The sequence below is a fragment of the Neolamprologus multifasciatus genome, chromosome 20, assembly GCF_963576455.1.
Source record: "Neolamprologus multifasciatus chromosome 20, fNeoMul1.2, whole genome shotgun sequence".
NCBI lineage: Eukaryota > Metazoa > Chordata > Actinopteri > Cichliformes > Cichlidae > Neolamprologus > Neolamprologus multifasciatus.
In genome coordinates this window covers 34,817,694-34,828,340 of record NC_140458.1, presented here as the reverse complement: position 1 = coordinate 34,828,340, position 10,647 = coordinate 34,817,694, and the positions used below count along the sequence as shown (strand labels likewise).

The 10,647-nt window shown below is 40.1% G+C and overlaps 2 protein-coding genes across 2 annotated transcripts in view; both read left to right on the top strand.

Annotated features, from left to right (window-relative positions):
- Nucleotides 1-10,647, top strand: part of csad (cysteine sulfinic acid decarboxylase) — a 294,077-nt gene that overhangs the window by 7,919 nt on the left and 275,511 nt on the right. The gene's annotated exons all lie outside the window — the stretch shown is intronic.
- Nucleotides 1-10,647, top strand: part of LOC146495445 (chemokine-like protein TAFA-2) — a 104,934-nt gene that overhangs the window by 47,535 nt on the left and 46,752 nt on the right. Inside the window, exon 2 of the mRNA XM_085146975.1 lies at nt 4,821-4,921. Coding sequence (XP_085003101.1) covers nt 4,822-4,921 — 100 coding nt within the window. The 5' untranslated portion in view covers nt 4,821. The remainder of the gene's footprint in view (nt 1-4,820; nt 4,922-10,647) is intronic.

Sequence of the window (10,647 nt, the reverse complement as noted above, 5' to 3'; positions counted from 1 at the left end):
ACAATTAACATAATGACAGGACGCGTGAAACTAGACATAACACAAAACTCTTTCAAAATAAAACAGGAAACATAAGGAGATCCAGACATGACGTGAACTTGACAAACAAAGAAAACTTAGACATGAAACATGGCAGAATGTAACCAGATAAACCGAAATGAAACTAGACTAAAAAGAATAACAAAACACCAAGAAACTCAGAACACTGGGTCACATGACCCAGGGCCATGACACCATGAATTAGATGTTGAGATTTTTTCAGTGGTAATACCTGTTCCTGGTGGTGGTAACAGTGACATATCTTCAAAATGTCACTGTAATCCATGCAGTAGTTAGACGTACAATATTCAAGTCTAGATTAAAACTGTAGACTGATGGACAAAGTGCTAACAGTTCTGAAGGCAGAAGATGAAATATTTTGAGAGGCTGTTCACTGTATTAAAAGTGGGTGTAGCTTGACCTACCCTTGAGCCAGCCCTTCTTTATATTTTGCTTCTATATTTTCTTCTTTTTGTCAGCCTTCCTTCCATTAAGACCATTTTAAAATAAGTAGATGGATCAGCTAAGCAGCTCTTGGGTCCTGTGTCAGATCTGTACCCTGAGGACATGACTTTCAGATACTAATACAGATATCTGTTGTAGAAAGGCCACTTTTTCTTTTGTCCTTCACTTGTCTAGTTTCCAAAGATTTTTTAAGGACACACTGCACACAGTTCTGACATGTACCAAGTTTTTGGCTAATGGTTGTTTGGGAATCACTTTGTTGGTACAAAACGACAGAAAAATTAAGGTTTGGTGCTTTGCTAAGTAGTTTATTATGTGTAGGTTCTTCCATTGTGTTCGGTCCTTTTTTATGTTTGCAGTAAGTCGTTTGTGGTTCAGATCATCCACCAGTTGGAACTTGGACTTGGATGGATTGATCCCCAGTTCCTTCAATCCGCATATCAAAGTATCCTTAGAGAACATACTGAACCCCAAGTTGCCCTGGTGTGTGAACTGGGTGAATGAAAGTGTTTTGAGTCCTCAACTTAAGTAGACAGGTGATATATGAGTAGTATAGTCTATTTACCATTATCATTTATTAAGTGGCTTAACAACAAAAACAAAAAAATAAAAACAATTATCAATCATAAATATTTAATCTCTGTAATATTTTAGATATTTATAATTGAGCTATTCGTATATATACTAGAGCTATTTCTTATGTTTTGTAACTTTGTAATATATTGTATTATCATTTAATTGAGTTCATTCTGTCACTGTTCTTATTGGAGCAACTGTAACCAATTCAATTCAATTCAATTCAATTCAATTCAATTTTATTTATATAGCGCCAAATCACAACAAATGTCGCCTCAAGGCGCTTCATAGATACAGAGAAAAACCCAACAATCATATGACCCCCTATGAGCAGCACTTTGGCGACAGTGGGAAGGAAAAACTCCCTTTTAACAGGAAGAAACCTCCGGCAGAACCAGGCTCAGGGAGGGGCGGGGCCATCTGCTGCGACCGGTTGGGGTGAGAGAAGGAAGACAGGATAAAGACATGCTGTGGAAGAGAGACAGAGATTAATAACAGATATGATTCAATACAGAGAGGTCTGTTAACACATAGTGAGTGAGAAAGGTGACTGGAAAGGAAAAACTCAATGCATCATGGGAATCCCCCGGCAGCCTACATCTATTGCAGCATAACTAAGGGAGGATTCAGGGTCACCTGGTCCAGCCCTAACTATATGCTTTAGCAAAAGGAAAGTTTGAAGCCTAATCTTGAAAGTAGAGATAGTGTCTGTCTCCTGAATCCAAACTGGAAGCTGGTTCCACAGAAGAGGGGCCTGAAAACTGAAGGCTCTCCCTCCCATTCTACTTTTAAATACTCTAGGAACAACAAGTAGGCCTGCAGAGCGAGAGCGAAGTGCTCTAATAGGGTGATATGGTACCCTATTATGTGGGAAACCACATGATTTCCCTTTGGATTATTAAAGTTATTAAGAAATTAAGATTTCTGTGAAAATGGTCAGACACATGGACTGGAAATGAGTGAAAATGCAGCCAAAAAGAAAGAATGAAAGACTTTCAGAAAGCCTGGAGAATTATTGCTCAAGTGTCCTTTAAAATGACAAGAAAGTGGCAATTTGAAGACAAAAAATAAAGGAATGAGGGCTAAAGACTGTCGCACAGTTCTATAGTTTAACTCTAACATATGTCCACTTCCAGTCTCGTAGTAATAATACATTTTATTTGTATACCCATTAAGAAGCACTATATTCATACAGCATATTTATACAGAAAGCTAGTTGTAAGAGTCCTCTGTCTCGCCTCACATGTAATGAAATCACATAAAACCAAGTCTTTAAAACGTGTCTCAAAAAGTGATTTAGAGGTTTACTAATTCTGCACATTTGATTTCCTCAGGCAGGTCATTCCAAAGTTGAGAGGCCCTAAAAACAGAAGCACAATCACTTTTAGATTTTATTCTTGACTATGATTTAGCCAAAAAGGCCCCATGTGAGGATCTAAGGCTCGAAGCTGGCTCATACAGGGTCAACATTTCATCCAAGTAGCTTGGGGCCAGATTGCAACATCATTAAAAAGTGATGATTAAAATCTTAAAATCAATTCTAAATCGTGCAGGGAGCCAATGGAAAAAAGCCAGGAATCGAGTGCTGTGATTGCTGTCTGCTAATACCAGTAAGAAGCTGTGCTGCTGAATTCTGAACCAGCTGCAGGCAAGAGAGTAACTTTTCATTCATGCCAGACAGGAGAGAGTTGCAGTAGAGAAAATAACTATGTGGATGGCTTTCTCCAGGTCTCGGTGTGAAAGTTTTATTTGTTTTCCACTAGACATAATTCTAATTTCTAGGAAGCAAGACTGAACAGCTTTATACACGTGTGATTCAAACCTAAGAATCAATTTGAACTACGTTTCTGCAACAGGCTCTACTTTAGTTCAATAAAGAGAAATGGAAGAACTGAACATTGTTTATTGAGAAATTATTGTATTTGGTGGTTAGACTCTGATGACCCATCATGGCAGAATGGAGTCCCAGTGGAGTTTAGATGCTGGTGGTGGTGAAGACGAAGACTGAGGCTTGGATACATCTCTGAGGTGTCTGTGAGTTGGAGATGGGCAGGAGGTGGGTTGCACGAATGAGAGTTTGAAAGGGAAAATGATGGAGATCATAGATGTAAATTACATAAAGCAGAGGTTGATTGGCTCAAAGAAGGCAGGAAAGAAGATGATTGGACTAGAGTAATGATGACAGCATTGAGACTGACAGCGTGGGGATGTGGTAGTGATTTAAAGAATGGAAAAGCAACCTGACACCCAGAAAAGCAGCCAGATGAGTGATTACAGATCGTCCTTACTGAACTTATGCACAAGCTTCATTAGAGAGAACTTGAAGAGAGCTTTCAGTGATTTTAAGACAGTTTTCTGAGATTGAATATCGCTGTTTTATGGCGTTAGGTTGAAGGTGCAGCCCCATGCAGCAAAAGATTAACCTCAGGACTTTCTGCCAAAAAGGAAAGCCTTTCACCACAGTGTTTAAACGGTAACAACTTTAATCTAAAACCATGGACTCGAGTCCCAACCAGACTTTACCCTGATGATCTGCCAAATAGGAAAAAATAAATGTAAATGTAAAAAGGTTTGTGTTGAACATGGTTTAACCAGCAGTCTTCTGAGTGATAGTCCCGTGTTTAAGACATCCACCAAGCCCAGCATCCTCTAAATGTGGACGGCGTTCGGCGCTTTTTGTGTACTTGCAGTCAGTTATGTGGTTCAGGTGGTAGAATGAATGTGTATGGATTGGTCCTCTGCTCTTCCAGCCTGCATGCCAATCAAGTATCCTTAGGCAAGAAACTTAACCCCAAGTTGCCCTGAATAGATCCTTTAGAGTATGACTGTGTGAATGTTGCTCTTTACACCACCTGACTTCTTAAAGTGTTTCTACCAAACGCCCAACATGTTATTTTGCTGGTGAATTCATGGGAAACACTGAACTAACCTCTGCGCTTCAGCTGATACTTTTTTCACTTCATACATGAACATCGATATTTTGTTACAAAAAGGTTTTTGTGCTCTGACTTCAGAGCATGTTGATCCTTTTTCTGAGCAAGAATCCTGACATTCCTTCACTGTCCAAATGTGTTTAATAAACATGACAGTTTACTTATTTTAATTTAAGACATGTTTTATTTTAATTAAGTTTAAAACTTTTTTATTTAATGTAAAATTCTATTTTGTTTTAATTTCCTTTCAAATTCTTCAGTTGCTGAAGGGGCTGCATAGTTTTCATAAACTGCATAGTTCAGAATAGCTATAATTGTACCAGATGGTTGATTCAGTTAAGTTGGACTAGACTGTAATACAAACCGTTCAGTTTGTCAACAATCAAACTGAAATGAGAGAAAGACTGAGTGTGAGACTTTGATATTAGAGAAAATGAATATTGATAAAGTTTACCTTTATGTACAGAATCTGAATATCGCAAAATATTTTTAAAAATTGCAATAATATCGTATCGTGTGTTAAGTATTGTGATAATATCGTATCGTGGGATGTATGGTGATTCCCACCTCTAATATAGAGCCAGTGTGTGGTGCTTGATTAGGTTCAGACTTGCATAAATGAGAAAGGTGGTGCCCAATTAGGTCGAGGCGGATAGAGATTCACTAATAACTGCTCTGCAGTGAGAATCAATTGAACATTTTTTGCATATATACAATATATACAAGTAAAGCAAATGCATTTTCTAAATTCTTCTCTTCTCTTGTGTCCACTAACATCATTTGTGTGCTTTTCTTTCCCTTTGACAGAATGCGGGAACGGGGTCCTTGCATTTGTGGAGTAGGTGTGTGGAGTCTGCTGCTATCTCTTTGTCTGGCCTCCCTCACACATGCACACAGAAGCCACACAGGTAGGTAGTTGTATATCTATATGTCCACTTGTGTACTGTATATTCACCTGTCGGTGGGTCATTGTCTGTTTACAACATCCACAATATTGGCTCTATTGTAGATTACCTCTGCAGCCAATTTCTTTTCACATATTGTAAAGTTATAGTGAATACACCGCGCGCTACCCGAGGGAACACTGAGGTCGGATTCACAATGAAATACGAGACCACCGAGGCAGATTGCCAGGAAGAACACACAAAACTTCTTTAATAAAAGAAAGAGGGGTTCAAGTAATCCAACAAGAAAGGTCTTCCCAGTTCAGAGGCGTTCGCGTGTTCGCAGTCCCATCAGGGTGGGTGACTCTCAAAAATGCCTGGGGGGTTACAGCACAGACAGTGAGAAGTGAGCTTTTGTGGATTAGAAATCCCTGGTTGTGTGATATCCTTCCCGTGTGATTCAAGTGGCTGAGTCACCACCGTGATTGAGCCCAAAGGCCTCGTACTGCTTTTCAGTTCATTTCTCATGTGAAGGCTGGGTACTCGCCTCCCTGGTTCACAAAGATCACATGCGTGTGACACTGACAATCCCATACCTCTAGGCAACAAAGATTTAAGGCGGAACGCGTTATAGCAGCTACCTGTGCTTGAATACGAGCTTTTTATGTTCCTGAGCTCATGCTGTTCAGTTACATACACATACAGGCAAGAATGTGTGTCGTTGTGAAGCTTTTACAGTTAAGATTTTTATTGTCAGAGGGGTGGACTTACAGGCTTTATTGGCTGTAGGCCTGCAGTGAAGGTCATTATAATGTAAGATGGTCTTAATCACTTTTAATTCTCAAGCAACATTAATTGCAAACCAGCTTAAGTAAGTTTGAAAGGCTGGTGCCTCTCAGTCCAAGTCAGTTCAGTACAAGTCTATTTTATTTAAGTAGCACTAACTTACAACAACAGCCACCTCAAGGCATTTTATATCATAAGGTAAAGACCCGACGATATGACCCTACAAATGTGTAAGCACTTGGTGACAGTGGGGAATAAAAACTCCCTTTTAGCAGGAAGAAACCTCTGGAATCTGCTGTGGTTGGATGACTGGATCAGGGGAGGTAGACAGGACAAAAGACACCCTGTGGAAGCCAAAGTAAATAGTAACTAATTATTAAATGGATAATGAGTGAAAAAGATGTTCAGTGCATGATGGGAACCCCCCAGGAGCCCCTGCCTAAGGCTACGTTCACACTGCAGCACCGCATCAAATCCGATCATGGTGTGACAGTGTGAACGGCACAAATCCGATATTTTCAAATCCGATCTGGGTCACTTTTGTATGTGGTCCTGAATCCGATACATATCTGATGTTTTAGAAAGCTGCTGTTTGATGGTCATGTTGCATTAAATCCGTCTTTTACGTCACCGACACAAGACAGACGCCAATTATCAGCGCCGGAGAAGACATCGTGAACGCTTCCTGGCCATCCAGTGTAGATGTTGGGAAGACAATGTGAACATTTTATTTGTACTGTATAATCTGCAGATTCTGACAGAAATCTGCAACTATCCTTTGAAGCAGCGCTCCTCTAAAACAGCAATAAGGATCATTATTAGGTTATTTACATTATTATGTAAATAACGAAATAACTTAAAGCAAAAATTGGGAAACGTGAAGTCCAAAGTCTTTATATTAAGGACCATCAGTCAAACAATAATGTTGGTCTGGGTCTAAACAGAGCGCGTTGTGTGTGACGTCTTCTTTTGTGCATGCGGCCGCTTTGAGCGTTCACACTAGAGCGCGTTTGCTGTCGCATTTTATTTGTAGTGTGAACGAGCAGACAAAAAAATTGTTGAGCATTAAGACCTGCAGAGTGAACGTTAGAGGTGGGAATCACCATGGGATGCTTAACGCACGATACGATATTATCACAATACTTAACGCACGATACGATATTATTGCAATTTTTAAAAATATTTTGCGATATTCAGATTCTGTACATAAAGGTAAACTTTATCAATATTCATTTTCTCTAATATCAAAGTCTCACACTCAGTCTTTCTCTCATTTCAGTTTGATTGTTGACAAACTGAACGGTTTGTATTACAGTCTAGTCCAACTTAACTGAATCAACCATCTGGTACAATTATAGCTATTCTGAACTATGCAGTTTATGAAAACTATGCAGCCCCTTCAGCAACTGAAGAATTTGAAAGTAAATTAAAACAAAATATAATTTTACATTAAATAAAAAAGTTTTAAACTTAATTAAAATAAAACATGTCTTAAATTAAAATAAGTAAACTGTCATGTTTATTAAACACATTTGGACAGTGAAGGAATGTCAGGATTCTTGCTCAGAAAAAGGATCAACATGCTCTGAAGTCAGAGCACAAAAACCTTTTTGTAACAAAGTATCGATTTCTGCTGTCCCTGTATCGATACATTATTAGCAAACAAAATATCACCATGCTACACAGTATCCATTTTTTCCCCACCCCTAGTGAACGTAGCCTAAGTGTTCAGTGTAACTAAGGAAGGACTCTGGGCCACCGGATCTAGACTTATCTATATGATTTCTAAAAAAGGAAAGTTTTAAGCCTAATCCTAAAAGCGGAAAGGCTGTCTGTCTCCTGAGCTAAAGGATCTACTTTTAAATATTCCAGGAAGTATTACCCAGCAAAATCCACTTCAAGATTTGTGGGGCAGATTTGGATGTAACTAATAAAATGAAAAAACAAGTAAACACTTACCTAACCAAACCCAATAATTGAAAATGACAAAATCACCTAAGGATAAAAGCAGGAAGTGATTTTAGTGTCACGTGTTCGCTTTGACTTCATATAATATGCTGTGATGGCTTGAAAATGTTACGCTGTGCCTTTGGCTTTCATGTTGTGATAAGTGTTGTGCACCAGCTGCCCTTCGTCTGAACTGGCTGTCGTTGTCATTTTTGGTGCGTGAGCGACGTGAAGGATATTTATATTGCAGCCAGTGTATTTATGTCTTAACATCTGCCTCGTGCAGATGTTCCATTAAGGGACGACTGAAAGGGAGAATGATTGATGAGTCTGAATCTTTTCTTTAATCTGGCATCTTAGGTGGACGTGCGCCCCTCCTTTGGCCTTCCCTGTGGAAACTGAAAATTTCTCATAATGTTATCGCTTCTTGGAGACAAGAAGGTTTTTTTGTGAGTGTGTGTGTGTGTGTAGTAAATGTGTGTCCTTGTTGAAATGTGAGTACCTATATCCATGGCTTTGCGTGTGTGTTTTGTGGCTGTTTGTGTGTAAGATTGACTCTCCTGTTCTCTGGCTGCCAGGCATCATCTCCTCTCAAAGAGACATTTTTGACAAGGCAAGGGCAAACATTTTCATAAATGGAAGGATCGCGAAAAGACATTGAGAGGGGACGGAGACACCTTCTCACTGTGGTGCTTCACCAGGCTTTCAGTGAAGTGCTGAGGTCTGCACAAAGCTACGAGGAAAACAGCGAGTGAGGCAGATAAATAGAAAAGTCACAAGATGAGGAAAAGTTTAGAATTTGCACTTTTGTGTTTTTCTTTTGTCACGTTTTGCTCTGAAACGGTGGCAGCAGGGCGGTGTTTGTCTGCCCGTGTGCATCGTGACCGTTCTGCTGTTAATGGGTAATTGATTGTAAAGTAGGTTGTGATCAGTGAGTTACAGCATTATCCAGTTGCAGGTGTCTGAGTGAGGAACAACAGACGAGTAATCAGATAATTACTGAATACAATCCTTAAGGTCACCTCAAGGTTGTCGCTCTCACTAATTCAAAACACACCCGCTGTCTCTTTCACAGAGGTACACACACACACACACACTCACACACAGGCATGTAAAGTAAATTTGATTACAATGTTGGGAGTCACTGAAGCTATTCGGTTTTGCTTTCATTATAAGAGCCCCGTGAGCGGCTGTGGTCACTGCCATTACAGCTCCCTGTCCTCTCTTTAAACGTTCAAATCAATTTGTGGCTGCCGGTTTAATTCCTGAAGCAATGATTTACATTTTTTTGGACAATCTCTACAGTGAGAATTTGGGATAATCAAAAGCTAAAGTAGATTCATGCTGACTATGTAAAGCAGGGGTCCCCAATCCCAGTCCACGAGGGCCGGTGTCCCTGCAGGTTTTAGATCTCACCCTGAATCACATGATTAGTTCATTACCAGGTCTCTGGAGAACTTCAAGACATGTTGAGGAGGTAATTTATCCATTTAAATCAGCTGTGATGGATCAAGGACACATCTAAAACCTGCAGGGACACCGGCCCTCGTGGACTGGGATTGGGGACCCCTGATGTAAAGTGTTGACAACACAGACTATTTATAATTGGGTGATGTAGCGACTATGACATCACCAATTGATTTGGGCCATTTTGAAGCTTTGACTTGAATATTTTCTTTCTGTAAATACGGTAGTTCTGATTCAGAGTTCGAACACACTGCACAGTCATACTGGGTCTGTCAGTCACCAGATGGCTGCCCCTCCCTGAACAGGCTTCTTTAGAAGGGAGTTTTTCCTTCCCTGTGTCACCAATTGCTTGGTTGCATGGGGGTTTTTCTCTTTATTACTGTGGGTCTTTACTTTTTAATACAGGGGGCCTTGAGGTGACTTTTGTTGTGATTTTGCAGTATATAAATAAAACTGAATTGAATTGAACCAAGACAAAATAATTTGCCAAGAGTGCTGTAGAGTTGTAGAGTTTCATCTGTGCAGAATAGCAACACAAATATTTTATTTAAGTGCCTGAAAAAACACCAACAGCTGCAGTTAATTAATGCATGAAAACTAGGAGAAATGATACATTGGAGGCTAACGGGAATCATCCATAAAACTGTACAGCAAATGAGTGTATCCGTCAAATGCATAGGCACATTGAAATTACATTACATTTAAAGATATGTGTTGAGTAAACACGAGTGATGAAGGCTTCAGGAAAATGATGAACATACTGGACAAATGGTCCGTTAACCTGTTGGGCAGGTGTGTTTCTAAAGTGCACCGTGAGTGAAACCTGGTTGTCGAGTTCTTTATTCATATCCATCATGCAGGTACAGTGAAAGGAGTAAAAAAACAGTGATTTATTTCTAGGGATGGGTACCGGTATCCGGTGCCATGATGGCACCGGTTCTGACATAAACGGTAGTAACCAGACCGAAAAGCAGCGCACATTTCGGTGCTTTTTTTTCTGAGCTGTGATACACTTTAGATTCTAGCCAATCATTTTACGTTTTCGAGGATAGTAGGCGGGCCCAGGTATGTACCGATGAAACACCTGGCGACGCATAGCGTTTTTTTTAAAAGCCGAGAAATGCGCCGTATTTGATAGCTTGCTGCGAGACCTCACACCGAGCGCATCTACTGTGGGTGTGGTGCCTGTTATCGGACCCGGAGTTAGCAACATCCCCCAAAACCCCGAAGAGGAGAGTCCTGGCCCCTAGCCCTGCCAGTGTAGCAGAAATGATGAGGATGATGATGCAGCAGCAGCCGTTCTTCTCTGCGTGAGTAGCTTCATGTTGTTCGTGTGTAATTTACGTTGAGTAGGCTAACCACGTTATTACATTAATGCATGTAAGGTGAACTAGCAAACACCATCATAGCTACATGCAGCTGTCTTCTTGTTTGATGGCAGATACTCCCTTCACCCTGGACAAAAAGGCTAAAATGACCAAAGAAAAAGAGGGAAACAGTTAAACATGAGGTTTTTGGACAAAGTTTGTGTTCTCTATTCTTTAAGCACC